Genomic DNA, 19,574 nt, shown 5'->3' with positions numbered 1-19,574 from the left:
CGATCACAGCCACGGGAGCAGGGGGAGGAGGAGGAGGGTTCGCTGTTTCCTGTATGAATAGTAAAAGCAAACCACGTGGTGTAAAAGCAGACTGCAGCTTCTTTTGTTCAAATCAATCAAAACGGAGACGGACTGAGAGCTGCTCATTCAGGAAATCACCGGTACATGAAGTAGATTTTTTTGGTTTTTCCACATTTAGATCGACACGAAATCACAAATCCCACTGAACGGCAAAGGCGTAGCTTGCCCTAAAACGCAAAACAAAACTGCATAGAAAAGTTTGTGTACTAGCTGCATTTTTTTGTTTAGGTTCCGTGTTTTGACCGCTATTAGCTACGCGGGGAAGAAAGCGTTAGCCCATTTAAAATAATATGATTTTACGCCACGCTCGAGATAATTCCAGGTTTTGTGTGTTGTTCTAGTAAAAGTTTGTGATCTCATCTGTCATACATTTCTACAGTTTTGTGTTTGATTGAGCATAAGTCAGCTTTAAACAGAATTGAGTGAACAAAGAGCGACTTAGCTGCTTAGCCTAATGACGCTAATGTTAGCCGTGATGCTAAACCCACTCCGGCTCCGTGCGCTTTTGTCCGCCGCTTCTCACCGGGCACGTTTAAAGCTCTACCGGGATATTTAGAAGCAAAAAACAAACAAAATATGCTTAAATGAGGCAGGGTAGAGCTGGTCCTCCGGGTGTGTGGGTCTAAAAAAAGTGCTGATGTTGTGAGTTTTTTGTTGTTGCTTTACAGGAGCGGACCGCGTTTGGACAGAGATGCCCCGTAAGAAGGTGACAGAGGTGTCCGGGAACGGAGCCGTGAAAAAGAAGAAAACCGGAGGCAAGAGGAAGGAGAGGGACTTCAGCAGCGATGAAGAGTTTGACTTTGAGCAGGAGAACAACAAGAAGCCAGGGAGACCGGCGACCAAGTCCGGTCTGCAGCCCGTCACTGTGGCAGACGACCTCAAGGAGAAAATAGTACGTCTGACTCGGTCCTGATGGTCCTGATGGTCCTGATGGGCACAACTTTACTGTCACTAGTTTGATATAAGGTGACCAGATGTCCCCATTTACCCGGGACAGTCCCAGTTTTGAGTCCGTGTCCCCTGTCCCAGTAGACTCATCCAAAAAAACAAAACCATTGATTTGTCCCACTTTTATACTAGAAGTGTCCCAGATGTCCCCATTTTGGACCGATTTGATCCATGACAATTGTAACAGGGTAACCGCGGGGTCTTTAAAAAGGTCTTAAATTTCATTTTCCTCAATTAAGACCTTAAAAATTTTCCTCAGTTAAGATCAAAAGTTTGACTTTGAGCAGGAGAACAATAAGAAGCCCGGGAGACCAAGTCCGGTCTGCAGCCCGTCACTGTGGCAGGCGACCTCAAGGAGAAAATAGTTCGTCAGACATGGTCCTGATGGTCCTGATGGTCCTGACGGTCCTGACGGTCCCGGTCCTGACGTGCCGGTCGTGACGATATAAACTGACCAGATGTCCCCATTCCCAGTGTTGGGGAGTAACAGATTACATGTACCGGAGTTACATAATCAGAGTACAAATTATGAGTAACTGTATTCAGTTACAGTTACTGTTTCAGTGAGTGACTATTGGATTACAGTTACTTTGCACGGTGGTATTTTCCTGTTTTCACATTTCAGGCTATATCCTTTTTTTTTTCTTTGTTTTTTAACACTACACAGGACTCTTAACCAGGTCTAAAACAGGTCTAAACCAGGACTAAAACAGGTCTAAACCAGGACTAAAACCAGGTCTAAAACCAGGTCTAAAACAGGATTGAACAGGACTAAACCATGCTGCATGGGCCGTGTCTCCTCCTCTTCTATCAATAATATTTTTTATAGGTTAAGTATTAAGTAAGTCTGGGCTTTTTATTTTCTTTTAGCAGAAAAATCTTCTTCTGTAAAGATTTCCTGGTCTTTGTTTCTCTACAGCAAATCATCTAATCCAAAGTATTCAGATTACATTGCTCATTTTAAGTAATTTAATGGATTCCGTTACAGACTACATTCTGGTGTATGTAATCTGTTGGGGAATACATTTTAAAAGTAACACTCCCAACACTGTCCATTTACCCGGGATAGTCCCAGTTTTGAGTCCTGTGTCCCCTGTCCCAGTGGATTCATCCAAAAAAATAAAACCAAAACCACTGGTTTGTGTCCCAGATGTCCCCATTTTGGACCAATTTGATCCCTGACAATTGTAACAGGGTAACCGCGGGGTCTTAAATTTCATGTTCCTAAATTAAGACCTTAAAAATCTTAAATTACATTGTCCAAGTTTTATTTTTTTCACAAAAGTCTTAATTTTCATTAGTCTATTTTTTTATAGACTAAACCGGGCTGCAGTGCGATGTTAAATGGAGAGAGGAAAAAAAAACAAAACATGAATGAACGTCTAATTTGGAGTATGCGCAAACAATACTTTGGTTTCTGGCGCCGACCGCAGTGAGTAAACGATCAGTAGAGATGGATGTATCATGAGGAAGTGTAGTTTAATCCACAGTGGCTCTTAGATTCTAGATATCGTACTGTAGTTGGTTGGTCATTATTAGAATTGGATCTGGTGTTTGTTGCCCTCATAACGGGTGCAACGTTGGTCTTAATTTTCATTTATATAGTTTTAAAAAGGTCTTTAAAAAGTCTTAAATTTGGGGTAGTCAAACCTGGGGATACTCTGTGTGAAGAGAGGCATACTTTGACATTTGTTGAGGTAAAATACAGAAAAGCTGCTTAAAAATGAGTAAAACACAAAGAAAATGTGACTGCACTGAGTCACATGTTTGTCATGAATGGGCCGAGTGCGGAACAGTTTTCCTTACTTACTCACTCATTTCACAATTTTATTATTGCCAACCACCACAAACTGAGAGTGTCCCAAGTGTTTTTGATTATGAAATTCTGGTCACCCGAGTTTGACACTTAATCTTGTTAAAGCTGCACTAAGTTGCTTTTTCCGCTGGTGGGTTCGTCACCTGCTTGTCTCCGTTATTGCTTTGCCTGGAATGTTCCACAGTTTGGTATTAAACTTCTGTTTGTCTTTATGGAGACAAGCACCAGGACAAGGCACTGGTCAGATCTGTGGAGAGGCGATGTTGCATAATACAGCTTTATGTTTGTTTCAAGTGTTGACATTTTTCCTCTTAGTTTTAGATTTAGTTTTTGTCCCATTTAATCCTCTTTTTGAGTCTAGTACAACATCCTGCCATTACAAACAGAGTTCCATGTTAAACTACCGTATCTGTACTTTTGTTAATCAGTCCTGTGGTTATAGTGGAAATTTCTCATGCTGGGATCCATCTCTGGCTCATACGACACGATGTTTGTTTTGCCTGGGAACACAACTGTAGGCTGGCACAGTTTGACCTGGCAACAGATGGGCAAATGCTCTTCTATACCAATCACACATAACCAGCTTTAGTAAAGCTGATGTTTTTACATGTTTACATAACAAATACAAGATTTATATTTCTATATTTTGATTTGTTGGTTACTTTATGTTAAACTTGATCATGGTGTATGTGGACACAGCAAAACTGAAATATAAAATTAAATCCTGAATGCTCCTCTTTTGTTTGGACTTTTAACAGAAACTTGAGTGTCCAAAGGCCAAAGGACAGTTGCTAATCTTTGGAGCGACCAACTGGGATTTGATCGGAAGAAAAGAGGTTCCCAAACAACAAGGTATGTGTAATACTAATTCATTTTGATGTTGTTAATTGTGAATTACCAGCACTCTGCGGGGCAGACATTTGGCTCTGCCCCAGCACAGTTGGAGCCCCCGTACAGACTTTTGTGTATTTCAGCGGCTTTCCGAAACCTGGGGCAGAACCTGTGGGGGCCTCATCGTTACGGCTGTCTGAACGACGTCCAGGTGAGCAGTGTGGTGTCAGGGCCGTGTGCAGCCTTCAGCCTCATCATCACCGCAGAGGGAAAACTCTGGAGCTGGGGTGAGTCCTGCTCTCATCATGTCTCATGTCAGAGGCTTTTAAAAGCTCACGACTAAACACTCTGTGTGTTAGGACGAAATGACAAAGGGCAGCTGGGACACGGAGACACCAAACGCCTGGACGCGCCCAAGCTCATCGAGGCTCTGGCCGATCACGTGGTCGTATCTGCAGCCTGTGGACGCAACCACACACTGGCCCTGACAGGTGTGTAGTCCTCCTCATGCACGCACAATATACACATGCACAGATACACACATACACACACACACACACACACACACACACACACACACAATCACCATGTTCTGTAGAGAACTGTAATAGTTTGTGTTCACAGAGGACGGCACGGCCTACTCTTTTGGCGAGAACAAACTGGGGCAGCTGGGACAAGGCAGCCAGACGGACGCCGTGCTGAGCCCCGCCACAGTCAGTCTTATTTTATTCACTGATTTATATTATCTATTATCTATGTCCAATATACTATATTTATGTGCTCTGACTGGGAGGCAACACCTGTGTGGTTTGTCTGGAGCTGTTAGAGTCTTTGTAAACAGAATTTACAATGTCAGAATGTAGAATTCACCACTGTCATATGTTTATGAACTCAATCTGTGTTTTTAAATCAAATCTCTCATGATCTGTCTCTTCCAGATCTCGTACAACGGGCAGCCTCTGGTGAAGGTGGCGTGTGGGGCGGAATTCAGCATGGTGGTAGACTGCAAAGGAAACCTTTACTCCTTTGGCTGTCCAGACTATGGACAACTGGGTAAGTACGACCCACCACACGGAGGAACAAACGTTTTACTTTGATCTGTAAGTAAGTGGCATGAACTCATGTTAATCATTTTATGCTCACATTAGGTCACAACAGTGATGGCAAGTACATCGCCAGATCTAATAGAATCGAGTTTGACTGTGAGCTGATCCCGCGGCGAGTGGCCCTCTTCATAGAGAAGTCCAAAGATGGTCAGATTATGCCCGTCCCAAACGTGGTGGTGCGAGATGTGGCCTGTGGAGCCAACCACACAGTGAGTGGTTTATCTGTGAGCCAGAGCTTCTGTTCTAAACATGACTCTAAACAAACGTGCTCACCCTGTCACTGTGTGTGTGTTTGTGTGTTTGTGTCTGTTTGGTGTGTGTGTGTTTGTGTGTGTCTGTTGTGTGTTTGTTTCTGTGTGTGTAGCTGGTGCTGGACTCTCAGAAGCGTGTGTTCAGTTGGGGCTTTGGGGGCTACGGGCGTCTGGGTCACACGGAGCAGAAGGATGAGATGGTTCCTCGTTTGGTGAAGCTGTTTGACTTCCCCGGCCGCGGGGCGTCTCTCATCTACACCGGGTACCAGTGCTCCTTCGCCGTCAACGAGATGGGTAAGAGCCCGCCGCGTCCTTTCACTTCTCTCACACTACAGAATGGGGCACAATGGTTCACATCTGATGAGTGTTTCTGCTTTTTACAGGAGGTCTGTTCTTCTGGGGGGTCACCAACACCAGCAGAGAATGCACCATGTACCCCAAGATGGTGCAGGACCTGTGCGGCTGGAAGATCCGCAGTCTGGCCTGTGGGTGAGTGTCAGGGGAGCAGGGTTTAAACATCTCAAAGTATGCGGCTGATTAGAAAGAACTTGCCTCTGCGTTACGGTGAAGCATAAAAACAAAGACAATAATATAAACTATGATCCATCTTAATCCACCTGTCAATCACTCCCTCTGAAATCAAGGAGGCAGGATTTGGCTCCAGATCCACTCGTCTTTGTGAAGATTTATCAAATGTGTGGTTCTGGCTGGTTGGGGAATTGCCAGAGGGGATGTGGGGCTAAATAAGGATCTGATGTGTTTATAATCTCGTAACGTTCAGTCCAAATGAGTAAATATAAACTGTGATCCTCGTCTGTTTAGAGAAGTGTTTTTGTTTTCACGTGTTAAAGTGTGCGGGGTTTGTGTTGTGAACAGGAAAAGCAGCATCATCATCGCTGCGGATGAGAGTACAATCAGCTGGGGTCCCTCGCCCACCTTTGGAGAGCTGGTGAGACCCTACACACACACAAACTAAATACACACACACGCACACACGCAAACACACATCCTTTTCTATGATGGGCACAAAGATGCAGTGTCGATGTTTTGTCTTATTTTATTTTTGTGTTAAGGAAATAAATGCTGTTTTGCATCTGCACTGGTATCTGTTGATCGGATATCTGCAAATAAAATATCAAAACTGGTGTCGGAAATGAAAAAGATGAAGTAAAAACATCCCTAAAGAGTCCTGTTGTATCCCCTCTGACCAGCAGAGGGCAGCACTGACTCATGCACCCTCCTCCTCCTGAGCGTGTTTAAATTACTCACAGAGGTCTTTGTGAGGCTGGTGTAATCTAGGAACATTCAGTCCAAATGAGTAAATCTAAGCTGTGATCCTCGTCTAATGAAGTGTGTTTGTGTTCAAGTGTTTAAGTGTGTGTGGTGTTTGTGTTGTGATGAGAGTACAATCATCTGAGTGTGTGTTTAAAAAGACTGACAGAAGTCTTTTGTGAGTCTGGTGTTTCTTGGTGCATGTGACAGTGCTGTGGTTTCTTCTCAGGGTTACGGAGACAACAAAGCCAAGTCGTCCACCAGCGCTCAGGAGGTCAAGACCCTGGACGGGATCTACGTGGAGCAGGTGGGAGCCCATTTTAAAAGTGTCTTTATTGTAGAACTGCTTCTTTTTTTCTACTGTGTTTTGTATTTGTTTGAAATTGAGACTCATGAACAAAGCTACTGTTTATGTTTAGTCACTAACACAGTGTGTGTTTGTGTGTTTGCAGGTGTCCATGGGCTACTCCCACTCTCTGATTATTGCCAGACAAGATACTGAGCAGGAGCAGGACAAACTCAAGAAGCTGCCAGAGTACAACCCTCGGACAGTGTGAGGCTCTGGGGCCCTGGGACCCTGGGGTTCTTGGGTTCTGGGGCCCTGTGGTCAGGCAGTGGACCACAGCCTCGTCCCTTCAGACTGAACTGGCTCTACACTGTCACTGTTCGGTGCCACGGTTTACACTCTCTTTACACTCCACAGTGCTTCCTCCTGCTCTCTGAAGCGGTGTTTGGTTCTTGTTCTGGGTGCAGTATTGATGGCCGTTTGAGGCGTGGATCTCGTCTGTGCCTTGGGCGCTTGTGTAGTTTAGTGTTGGTGGATGTGGCAGCAGGGTTTGTGAAGCTGCCAAACATGCAAATGAATTTTGTACTTTTTGACTTTCGTATTCACTGTTACATTCCTTTGTGTTCAGTGTTGGCATCATAGATGCATACCTCAGTCTGTTAGACTTGTGACCACGTTTCTTTTTAAACGCTCAAAGCGACTTCTGGAGCAGCTGAACTGGAGCCTGCACTGTGCGAGTGGAGGCCATGGATGTTTTAGCTGTTCTTTTATTGTGACATTTTTCACTTCATTTTCTTGTAAAATGATCCAATAAAGTTCTAGTAAAATGTTGGTCTGTCGTTGTGTTTATGCTCACACACTTTCACACGTCTCCTGCTCTGTCTGTTTACTGTAGGACACACACATTTACAGACGGGGAGTTTTTCTGCCTCAACTCGTAGTCTCAGGGGTCCACATTTAATGTCCCGTTCTAGGGAGGAGGGGAACTCGAGGAAACCTGTGCACACAAAGGGAGAACATAGAAGCTGCACAGACACACATACACACACGAGGACGGGGTTGCTGTGAGGCAGAGTGCAGCTCTTGAGAACAGCTGGTTGTGCTCAGATTACAGAGATGGTTTCCCAGTGTTTGTGTGATAACTTGTGTTAGTGTAGCACATGAACAGCTCCTGTTCTCACAGGTCCTGCTGCTCGTCTGTTGACCCTGTTCTGAGCTCTTTCGGTTGTACTTCGCTGTTGTGTAACTCTGATGAGTGTTGCAGACCTGTTTCCTGTGCCCCACTGCAGACCAGGGGCGCCCGTGTGCCCAGAGGAGCTGTTAGCCTGTGGAGGAAGCCCCTCTGTTTGGGAGAGGAAGAGGAGTGCTCCAGCTCGTGACATCAGAGAAATTTGAAGCCTTCAGTGGGACCTGCTCTGCTCAGCTCTGCTCCCCCCTCCTCAGACCCTCTCCTGCCTGAGCTCCACACAAGGCAAAACCTCCACGTGCAGCACCCAGCTCTCTCTCACCTTCTGTGGGTCAGCTTCACACCTCGTCCCCTGCGCGCTCCTGGAGGTAGGTTCTTACCCTTCTATTTGCAACTGCACTGCTTTTGGAACAAACTTTACTTGAATAAATTTGGTCATTGGTGAGATCGTGGAGAGCACAGAAATCCTGCACGTTTTACTTATTTTTTAACCAACTAATGAGTTTTATTAACAGAAAAGAAGTTGTGTTTTGTAAGATGAACAGGATGTAGTAGTAGTTTTTGTTTTTAGAGCAGTTTTCGTAGAGAGGAGGATGCAGTGTGGTTCTTACATAAGCAGCAAACGTACACATTCCAAGAACTGAGGGCAGGGCCTGTGCTGCACACTGTGTTTTCAGTGCACGCGCAGACTCTGACCTGTGAGTATTAAAATAGAAGGAATAATATATAGATTGTAAAGATGGCTGCAAATGTTCTTCAAATGTACCGTGTATTTTTCATGTATGAAATGTTGCGTAATGTGTGCTAGGACTGAGCGATTTGGGGGGAAAATGTGGAACTGTAATTGTACATTTTAAAAAGTTTTGTGATTAAATTTGCCAGAGCTTTTAATGTTTTTAGTTCAGAGTTCATACTGTAAAACGCTAAAACTAAAATTGGTAGAGGTGTACACTAATGAATCCATGTGTTCATTCGTTTTTCAATATAAAACCAAAAATAAGAAAATGATAAAAACAACTATTTTCTTCATTATTTGTCTCCAAAACCAAAATAAAAAAAAAAAAAAAAAAACAGATAATGATTTGTTTTTTCAGTTTTTTCAATTTTGTGTTTAAATGAAAAATGGAAAAAACGGATAACGTCCGTTTCCAGTTTACGTGAGTTAAACTGCGATGCCGGACTGAACCAGGACTGAACCAGGACTGAACCAGGACTGAACCAGGTCTGAACCAGGACTGAACCAGGACTGAGCCAGGACTGAACCAGGACTGAGCCAGGACTGAACCAGGACTGAACCAGGACTGAACCAGGTCTGACCAGACTGGAACCGGACTGGGACCAGCCCAAGACTGGGACCAGACCAGGACCAGCCGTGATTGAGACCGGGACTGAGACCGGGACTGAGACCGGGACTGAGACCGGGACTGAGACCGGGACCAGACCGGGACTGAGACCATGACCGGACCACAACCAGGACTGAGGCTGGGACCAGATCGGGACCAGGCCATGATTGAGACCGGGACTGGGACTGGGATCAAACTGGGACCGGGATCGAACTGGGACCAGACCGGGACTGGGACCGGGATCAAACTGCGACTGAGACTGGGACTGAGACCCGGACCAGACCGGGATTGAAAAAGGTTCAGTCCTGGTTCAGTCCAGCATCACAGTTTAAACGGGAAACGGTCGTTATCCATTTTTACCAAAAACTGAAAAATTAGTCATTATCTGTTTTTTTCATTTTGGTTTTGGAATAATGAAGAAAATTGTTGTTTTTTTCATTTTCTTATTTTTGGTTTTATATTAAAAAACAAATGAACGAATGACACACAGATTCTACTGGATAAGCAAGTCTAACAAAGAATAATTATGACATTACCCGAATAATTGCATCATTTTTTTTTTATTTTTTTTTAGTTTAAAGCCACAGTGTGTAACCTTTGAGCCAAAAATAGAGCATGTTTTTCATTTGGTTGTATTTATTGTACTGAAAATGTCTGAAACACAGGTTAGGTTATGTTAGGTTGCTTTTATTTTTATTTTTTATTTTATTCGTAGGTAAATTTGTTTTGCAGATTTTAGAGGCTGGTTCCATATTTCACAATTAATTTTCCAAACTTTTTTTCTGGGGACCCATATTTTAAAAGTCAGTAAATGACAAAATAAAAGTGGATTCGAGCATTATCGAACATTAATGAGGATATTTTATTGTTGACTGAGTGATCGTGTCTCTGAAAAATTATTATTACTCAAGTTTTTTTCTTTTTTTGAGCTTTTATTGCCACAAATCAATTCACATCAGCAGTGTCCTGAGACCGGGCCTTCACACAGTTTATATATTTGCTAAAAAATAAATGAAAAAAATAGGCATGTTATTTGAAAAAGTCAATCACTGGACCCCATCCTCTTTTCAAAAGCCGTAGTTGAGCCGTTAACAGTTCCTTTGTATAAACTTGTCTGGTTTTTGATCTCCGCTGATCAGTGGTCGGTGTCTCAGGTTTCAGCCAGCAGAACGGGATCATTTTTCTTGCAGTCATCAGAAGAAAATGCAACAGAAAGCACTGATCATGAGCGAGACCATCAGGAAATGTATCAAGCAAAAAGATCTTTGGGTCCATCAACAGGTCCACAGCCAATATATTCTGTAGAACATCTTTAACATCAATCCAGAAATGTTGTATAGTCCCAAAATGTGTGAGTTTGGTCACCCACAAGTTCTCAATTCATTACTCAAGTTTTAAAAATTAAAAACGATCACTGAAGCAGCAGTAAAAGGATCCAAGTCGCCTATTTGGACTTTAAATATAGCCCATTTCTTTTTCGTTTCAACATTCAATTGAAGCAGCAAAACTGGAACAAAATAGTCAATAAAATAATTATAAAAAGATTAGAAATGATACAAAACATGTCTTAACATTTCAACATTTCTAGTGAGATTGGTGGACCTGTCTGTGTTTTTGTGGCGTGTTCAGGAAGAGACGCAGCAGCAGATCAGACGCAGAATTTGGTCTGTTTCTGTTTTTGTGTTTTGTCTTCGTTTTTGTGAGCACAGAAAATCCCATTTCACACACATATGTAATAGTGAAAGGAATAAGCAGAGAAACACTGGCCCTACTGAGGACAGGAGATTCTGATGAAATGCTGATGCAGGATGACAACACGGTCACAGATCCACGTGTCAGAACTGTAAATCACAGATCTACATGCAGATCGTGACAAGGCGACCCCAAAAAAAATCTCTTGTGACCCAGTCTATGGGAAACAAACACACTGTACATTATAAACACATATCCTCCTGAGACCCGGCCCATTCTTTTGTGTCCATTACAGTGGACATTGAGTCAACCAGTCTGTCTTTAGAGATTTGAGACTCTTGATGGGGGGACTAGGTTCCTCTTTCTAAATAGGGCTGGGGGATTATAGGGTACTATCATGTCCTGGATAAATAAAATAAAATAACTCAATAGGAATTAGTTTGTGGCTGCACTATGATAATAAATATATAAATAAATACATACATAAATACATAATTAAGAAATTATCAAAAATAAATACATTTGAGGTGACTGTAGAAGCTTGTCAGAGATGTTGTTCATCAAAAAAAGTAGTTTTTGTCAGGTTGTTAACGTCACATGGATTTAACACCAAAATGTCCCCGGCGTCCATTGCAGAGGACATGTTATAAAATTAGAAATAGAAATAAAAAATAATAAATCTCAATGCTAAGGTGTTCATTTACCTCCAAATAGAAAGAAAATCACAAAAAATATATATTGCAATACACTTTTTTTCTTCGGGTCCCAGGAGGATATAAAAACACAATTACAAATAAAGTGTTACAGTCTCCAGTGCAGAATGGTTTTGTTCCATAAATAATTAATTCATCCTTACCAACAGCAAATAAAGGCATAAAATGTCATTTGTTTAAGTAAAATACAGAAAAACTGCTTAAAAATCACCAAAGCACAAAGAAAAATGCAACCGTACAGACTCATGTTCGTCGTGAATGGGCCGAGAACAGAACAATTTTCCTTAATTACGCACTCGTTTCACAGTTTAATTATTACCAGCCGCTGCAAACCGAGGGTGTCCCAGTTTTTTATTTCGAAAAGCTGTTCGCGTTATACATGTATGTCTATATAGTGGAATGTTCAGCAGTTATCATGGAGATATAATTCACATATAGACCTTTTTCATATCGGTGCCGCGATGTAGAGTAAACGTCATGTCCGGTCAGTGGTTTTCTGTGGCAAAATGTGTGTGTAAATGTGTGTCGTATTCTCCAGCAGCTTCATAAATCTGCCCCATCACCAAATCTTCAACCAACAAGGTCCACAAAGGATAAACATTCTAACATGAAGAATTTATCCACAACTGTCAGCGTAAGAAAGACGAAAACTTAAAGGAGAACAACGACGACGATGACACATTAGGAACTTGTTCACTCAGACTGATTCTAGAATTAAAATAAAAAATTGATTTCATGATGTCGATACTGGCATAGACAGAGAGATCTGTGCAGTTTAAATGTAAGACATGTGATCTGTGAACATCTGTAGCATTCGATCTGCACAAATGTCTCTGAATATCAACATCATGACATCGATTTATAATTTAAATTCTAGAATCAGTCTGAATTAACACGTGACTTTTTTATGAATTACTTATTATGTTTTATTCATGTCCATAATGTTGATTTTGTTCAATGTGTCACTAATGCGTCTTCGTTGTTTTCCTTTAAGTTTTTGTCTGTCTTACATTGATAGTTGTGGATAAATTCTTCATGTTAGAATGTTTATCCTTTGTGGACCTTGTTGGATAAAGATTTGGTGATGAGGCAGATTTATGAAGCTGCTGGAAAATATTCAAGCCATTTCCACAGACATTTTGCCACAGAAAACCATTAACCGGGAGTTACGTTACAGGAAGTGCCTACATCACAGCGCTTCCTGCCGTTGTGAAAAAGGAAACAAACAGAAGTTTTTAGATAAAAACTCAAACAAAATGTATTTAAACAAAAGTCTGTCTTCAATACGAGCGTTGTTTTTAGGAGTTTGATTAGCAACAAAAAAGGTGAAAGTGACTAACTGAAAAATTGTCGACTAATGCTAATGCTAACGCTAATGCTAGCTAGCTTGTAACTGTAATGAGAGGGACTTGTTTAACAGCATAAATCAGTTCATCTGTTGTAATTATTTTTTTAATTTATTCATTCATTTTTATTTAATTAATTTATTATGATTTACTTCTTACGTCTTTTATTGTGTTAATTTGTCTGTGCAGCACTTTGGAAACTGTCATGTTTATAAAATGTGCTATATAAATAAATGAATAAATCAGTTCTCTCAGATTGTGTTAAAACAAAACTCAGGTTAAAGTCTAATTTATGTGACAGAGCTTCAGACAGAGCAGTGCCTACAGTTAGCGTCACACCCCCAGTGAACTTATCAGTATTGGTGGAGTACTTTAAAATATTTATCAGTCTCTTACCATGACACATTAGATTTAGACAATTAATCCACAAGGGAAATACTCGGACACAGCAGCTCACACATCACAATATAATATAATAACAACGAGTGAAAGTAAAAACGGAAACAGAATAGAAATAAAGTAATATAAATATATCTCAACTATATACAAGAGGCTGAAATGAAAACAGTGCAAAAATGATCTGATGATTGACAGGACATGGGGTTATCTGTTATATAAGTGCGAGTTCACCTGCGGCGCAACTGGACTCGTCTGGTTAGACCCGTGCCCACGCTGATGCTGATATGTGCTCCAAACTCCAAACTCTACTGTTTATTTTATTTTTATCATTGTGATGTGGAAATCTATGTCAAGTCTTTTCCTTAGTATTAATCTTCATATTTGTGCCAGTTTTTATTTCATCTGAATTGGCTCAGTAATTACACAGATATGAACCATAAACCAGTGAACTGTCAACAAATGTGACAGTTAAACAGCAGATTCCACATATAACTGTGACCTGTTGTGACGTGACCCCAGCCTCTCGAGTGTTTAAAGTACAGTAAACTTACTGTGTCAACAGGTAGTTGGTCGTAGTGTCTTTGCGCGCCCCAGAGTTTACTAACACTACTAACATGTGACCAGAGAAGGGCCATGTGTCCGGGCCATGTTGGACTTATCTGTCTGTGGTCATGTGTGCGTGGGTGTGTGTGGGGGTGTGTGTACGTGTGTGTGTACGTGTGTTTGTGTGAGCCCACCAGCTGCTCAGCTACTGTCAACAGAAGCACACCGCTCTGCTCACATGGCTGATGTAGGTTCTAACTGGATGAGGCAGCTTTATGAGAACAGGGTTATTTTATTGTCATTTAACCTCAGTAAACCCGTACACGGCTCACTCGGCTCACTCGGCTCACTTGGAGTCAGACTCCACGTGTCAGGAGTCACTCCACTGTAAGTACAGCTCACCCTGAGTGACTTTAAAGCTCCACTGTGGGGCTTTTCTGGAGTGATTTGACGTCTGTTTGCATCTTTTATTGAATCAATAACAAGTGTTTCTATTGCTCATAAATACCTTTTTACTGTAGCTGGATCGCCTTTGCACAGATCTGAGCTGCTCATATTCATGGAGATGAATGTGTTTAAAGCCAGAGTGTGGAACATTGGAGGCTTTGTTAATGACATGACGTACCTTTAATGCCCGTCAGATTAAATACACAGAGCACATACATTAAGGCGGGTTGGCATTAAGGCGGCACATGTGCAGTGGGCTCTTGGAGCTGATAGGCTGTGGACAGAGTTGCTCTGGCATCTGTGGGTGCACTGATACTATTATCTGTACATATGAGGCGCTCGGCGCCCGAGGCCCGAGGGTGAACTCTGCCACTGTATAAAAGTCATAAACATGTTGCCAGATCCTGCGACTGCGGCGCACCCCTATAGAAATCCTCTTATATGATGTGTTCTCAGTACATGACAGTTAATGTCACCCCAGGTTAAAAACCACAATCCACGTTGGCACGGCGCCGGTGTGATGGGGCTCGGCCCCTGGTGACCAATCACTGGGCAGCAGTGTAATCTGGGCACAAGCCAAAAGTGAAGCGCCCAAACCAACCAAAACAAACATGGCACCAGAAGGAAGCGCTTTGTGTGTTTGTGGACGGGGAAGGTGGAATACTAGTTTGATTTTTTTTTTCATCTGTTCCGCTGTTGTGACACTTTGACCAATCAGATTCAAATATTTGTCACGGTGTTTTGCCTTTTGATGATCATTTTCAGTGGGAGCTGTTCTAGATCAATCTGCCTCAGGGTAGGTTCAAGGCGCTGCGCCTGACTTTACCATCGTAAAAACCTGAAAAACGTGTTCATTTTAAACAGTTTGCAGTGGTCCAAAGTTATTCCTCACTTACTTTATGCATTCAGAGCATTTAAATTATTCACAATTACACAAAACAGCTAGCATGCTAACAAATTATCCTGATTATCTGACAGTAAACCGCTTTATAATTAGCTGCATACTGAAAGAGAATGGGTTTAGGCATACAGGGCCTTTGAGTGGTCATTTTGTTGTCTCTTTAAACCCGTGCGTTGGCGTGAGGAGCACATGTTGGCTCTCCCTCCTGCTCCAGTGGTCTCGGCCCGTGTCCTCCTCACAGGCTCGAGCTTGTTGGAAGAGGCTGGCGGCAGAGACCGTTCTGTACCGTGTTCTGTGTTCTGTGGACTTGTCTTGACACGTATGTGCACTCCGCCGGGTCTTATCTGGTTCCTATAGTGTCTGGGACTCAAACTGGACTCATGTACAGGTGACAGAGGCTCTGACATGTGAGCGTGTGTTTGTCCAGCTCTTATCACTGCCTTTCCCTCAAGTCAAGTCCACCTCGGAGCAGGTCTGATCCAGCTGCTGTCTACACACACACACACACACACACACACACACACAGAGGTACAGGGTGTGTGTGTGTGCTGAGAGCTCAGTCCTCCCTCCAGATCTATCTGTAAAAAGAATTCACACTGGATACCTAATCTATAGATAGGTGCTCCTGACCGATGCTCCTGACCATGAACTTAAAAACTTAAAGGAACTGTATTTAGCCTGTGTACTTGTTTTTTAATAAAAGTAACATATTTTTTGGAATATAAGTCATTCTGGAGTATAAATCACACCAGCCAAAAAATGCATAATGAAGAAAAAAAACATATATAAGTCGCACTTTTGGGGGAAATTTATAAAATCCAGGAACCGACATTTCATCTCGAAAGTCAAGTTGTAGTAAAAACAATAGAAGAGAGAACAACAGACTGTTAACGTCACATATGAACAGTTCTTCAGATAAACTAGAACATAAACAACAGAACAAGTTTAACAAACTCTCCATCTCACTCCAAATCACTAAATCCATTCAATTCTTCATCCTCGGTGTCACTTCTGAGCAACTCGGCCTCGACCTCCGGAGGTAAACAGAGCCGCTGTTGTCAGACTCAGCATCAGTTCCAGTTAGAATTATTCTGGTCTTTCTGAATCCCGACAGGATGGTTTCAGTGTCACTGACGTCCAGGCTTTGTCCATCCATCCAGTGACTCCAGGAAAGTTTCATGGTGCATCCTCCCGCTGTCACAAGTTTCTCTCTCACTCCAAACTTTCTTTCTGCTGCTCGATTATCGTTTTCAGCTGCAGATTTCACGACTTGCAGTTTGTAATCTGCATTTTATTTATTTTATTTTTTTTTGTGCATTTGTGTTCAGTCTTCTCAGTCGTCTTTATAAGTTTGTTTAAATGTTAAATTGTTCAGTGGTGCAAAAGTAATGGTGCGATCGACTGACATGATACAGACAGAACAGAGGCTCTTTCTGCAGGAGACATGCGCAGTAGAGCGAAGTGACAGTGGTGCAGGAGGAACAGGAGCAGCAGATACTCACACACAAGACTAGAACCTCTCCACACTTCACTGTCAACATTTTAATATAGAAGTCACTCCGGAGAATAACTCACAGGAAACACCCAAACCATGAAAAAAAAGTGCAACTTAATCTGAAAAATACGGTACTATAATCACAACTCAGTTACCAGTGTCTTAAACACTACTGTACTACTACTGTACTACTGTACTACTACTACTACTGCTACTACTACTACTACTACTACTACTACTACTGCTACTACTACTACTGCTACTACTACTACTACTACTACTACTACTACTACTACTACTACTACTGCTACTACTACTACTACTACTACTACTACTACTACTACTACTACTACTACTGCTACTACTACTACTACTACTGCTACTACTACTACTACTACTACTACTACTGCTACTACTACTACTACTACTACTACTACTACTGCTACTACTACTACTACTACTGCTACTACTACTACTACTACTACTACTACTACTACTACTACTACTGCTACTACTACTGCTACTACTACTACTACTACTACTACTACTACTGCTACTACTACTGTACTACTACTACTACTACTACTACTGCTACTACTACTACTACTACTACTACTGCTACTACTACTGCTACTACTACTACTACTACTACTGCTACTACTACTACTGCTACTACTACTACTACTACTGCTACTACTACTACTACTACTACTGCTACTACTGCTACTGCTACTACTACTACTACTACTACTACTACTGCTGCTACTGCTACTGCTGCACATTTTTATACAGTGCTTTTCCACCTTCAAGGCTGGGGGTGAATTGGGTTAAGTGTCTTGCCCAAGGACAAAACAACAGCATTCATCTGTGTGAGCTGGAATCACACCACCAACCTGTGGGTCTGTGGATTTGACTGGGATTCAAACCGCCAACCTTTAGATTAGAGGACAAACGCTCGACCAACAAAGTTTACAAAGTGCTGAACAAGTTGCAAAGAACAATACAAAAAGCACAAAAACAGCACAGAGAAAGCACACAAAAACAGACGATGATGCAAACAATTCAATTAACTGCGATAATAAATGAAAAATAAATAAGAAAATATGAATAAATAAATAAAAATAATAAATAACAAAATAATATAAATAAATAAATAAAGCTAAAACCAATTAAAGGAAGGCCAACTGATAAAACAATTTTTAAGAAGAGAGTAAAAGATGATCCTGATGGTGCGAGCCTTAAATGAAATATAACTTGGTGCAAGACCTAAACGAGCTTTAAAAGTGATCACTAAAATCTTATAATCAATTCTAAAACACACAGGAACCAGTGAAGCGAAGCTAAAACGGGGAAAATGTTGTGAACTCTGTAAAACCCAGTGAGGAGCCGAGCTGGAGACTCTGTTGGATCATGTTTATGGACTTTAGTCTTTCACACTTTCCTTTTAATATCTAAAGATTTAAGTGCCTGATTGTTATGATTGATGGACCAGAGGACAAATTTCACTAGAAAAACTGAAACTAGAGATGCACCAATCCAGCTTTTTCCAGTATCGGCTTTAAATATTAAGTTATTCAATACCAACCGATACCAGAACAGGCTGAAAACATGATTTATTTCCTTTAAACACTGCATAATGTAATGTGTTTTGTAATTTTTATTTATAATTTAAAGTAACTACATAATGGTTTTATAAAAATGCATGTTTAATATTTTGTTTTGGGTTAACAATGTCCTTTTAAATTCGTCTTATTACCAATGTTCTGCCGCTGATATCAAATACCAGTATCGTATCGGTGCATCCTTTTTTTTTTTTTTTACATTTATTATTATTTAGTTATTTTAGAACTTAAGCCATTTCTGTTGTGTATTACGTACAATATGTTCATTCACTGTAACATGTTTTCTTTTTTTTTCTTTTGCAGATTTCGACCTCCCTTTGTGAATCTAAATAAGCTCATACTTGTGAATCAAGATGGAACTACAAAAGTTTGCAAACGGGAACCAGTTCCACGAGTCGTCGGTGGAAGGAGGGTATGTTTCTATCCGCTCAAAAAAATAAAATAAAATAAAAATAAAATAATTTAAAATACAGTATATACAACGCACATACTACCAATCAGAAGCTTCTCATACAATGATTTTAAAAAAATGTATTAGTCAAGTGTTTCATGTACATTTAGTTAAGATTACGTTTTTTATTTTAATTATTTAAATTTGCGGAGTATAAAATAAATAAAAATAAATAAATAAAATCTTTAAGTCTTTAACCAGTTTTATTTATTATTTTTTATTTTATTTTTGGCCAGTATATTCTCTGTTCTCTTATCTGTTACATAAGGGTGAGTTGTTGTACAGTTGTAGGGAGTATTATCTGTTACATAAGGGCAAGTTGGACAGTTGTAAGGAGTATTATCTGTTACATAAGGGTGAGTTGTTGTACAGTTGTAGGGAGTATTATCTCTTACATAAATGCGAGTTGTGCAGTTGTAGGGAGTATTATCTGTTAAATGATGGCAAGTTGTACAGTTGTAGGGAGTATTATCTGTTACATAAGGGCAAGTTGGACAGTTGTAGGGAGTATTATCTGTTACATAAGGGCAAGTTGGACAGTTGTAAGGAGTATTATCTGTTACATAAGGGTGAGTTGTTGCACAGTTGTAGGGAGTATTATCTGTTACATAAGGTTGAGCTGTTGTACAGTTGTAGGGAGTATTATCTGTTACATAAAAGTGAGTTGTTGTACAGTTGTAGGGAGTATTATCTGTTACATAAAAGTGAGTTGTTGTACAGTTGTAGGGAGTATTATCTGTTACATGATGACGAGTTTTTGTACGGTTGTAGGGATTATTATCTGATACATAAGGGCAAGTTGTACAGTTGTATGGCCCTCCACTAGAAAAGTTACACAATGCTTC

The 19,574-nt window shown here is 41.1% G+C and overlaps 2 protein-coding genes across 4 annotated transcripts in view; both read left to right on the top strand.

Moving 5' to 3' along the window:
* Positions 1-7,422, top strand: rcc2 (regulator of chromosome condensation 2). Its single transcript, XM_020936148.2, has 13 exons — positions 1-161; positions 750-973; positions 3,604-3,697; positions 3,820-3,963; positions 4,036-4,167; positions 4,301-4,389; positions 4,615-4,729; positions 4,825-4,991; positions 5,147-5,327; positions 5,417-5,522; positions 5,910-5,982; positions 6,535-6,612; positions 6,758-7,422. Exons 2-13 carry the CDS (start codon positions 773-775, stop codon positions 6,860-6,862), a joined length of 1,485 nt encoding a protein of 494 aa, XP_020791807.2. The 5' UTR covers positions 1-161; positions 750-772; the 3' UTR covers positions 6,863-7,422.
* A 377-nt stretch (positions 7,423-7,799) lies between these two features.
* LOC110170492 (sodium-coupled neutral amino acid transporter 3-like) overlaps positions 7,800-19,574 on the top strand; it is a 35,308-nt gene continuing 23,533 nt past the window's right edge. Inside the window, exons 1-2 of one of the 3 annotated variants that reach the window (XM_055165823.1) lie at positions 7,800-8,145; positions 18,582-18,690. In XM_055165823.1, the coding sequence (XP_055021798.1) occupies positions 18,632-18,690 (59 nt within the window). In that variant the 5' untranslated portion in view covers positions 7,800-8,145; positions 18,582-18,631. Of the gene's footprint in view, positions 8,146-8,458; positions 8,476-14,861; positions 15,057-18,581; positions 18,691-19,574 lie in introns of those variants that run through there. The other 2 variants (XM_055165825.1, XM_055165824.1) reach the window with 2 other exon arrangements.

This window comes from Boleophthalmus pectinirostris, unplaced genomic scaffold, assembly GCF_026225935.1.
Source record: "Boleophthalmus pectinirostris isolate CB_2022bp ecotype Guang Dong unplaced genomic scaffold, ASM2622593v1 HiC_scaffold_8, whole genome shotgun sequence".
Classification (NCBI taxonomy): domain Eukaryota; kingdom Metazoa; phylum Chordata; class Actinopteri; order Gobiiformes; family Gobiidae; genus Boleophthalmus; species Boleophthalmus pectinirostris.
Note: the sequence above shows the minus strand (reverse complement) of the source record. Positions and strands in the feature narration are given on the sequence as shown.

Bases quoted from the DNA above. Each gene is read 5' to 3' on its own strand.
- rcc2 (XM_020936148.2), top strand. From the start codon at position 773: ATGCCCCGTAAGAAGGTGACAGAGGTGTCCGGGAACGGAGCCGTGAAA. The intron at 974-3,603 runs GTACGTCTGACT...GACTTTTAACAG, and splicing joins ACGACCTCAAGGAGAAAATA to AAACTTGAGTGTCCAAAGGC. The intron at 4,390-4,614 runs GTCAGTCTTATT...TGTCTCTTCCAG, and splicing joins CCGTGCTGAGCCCCGCCACA to ATCTCGTACAACGGGCAGCC.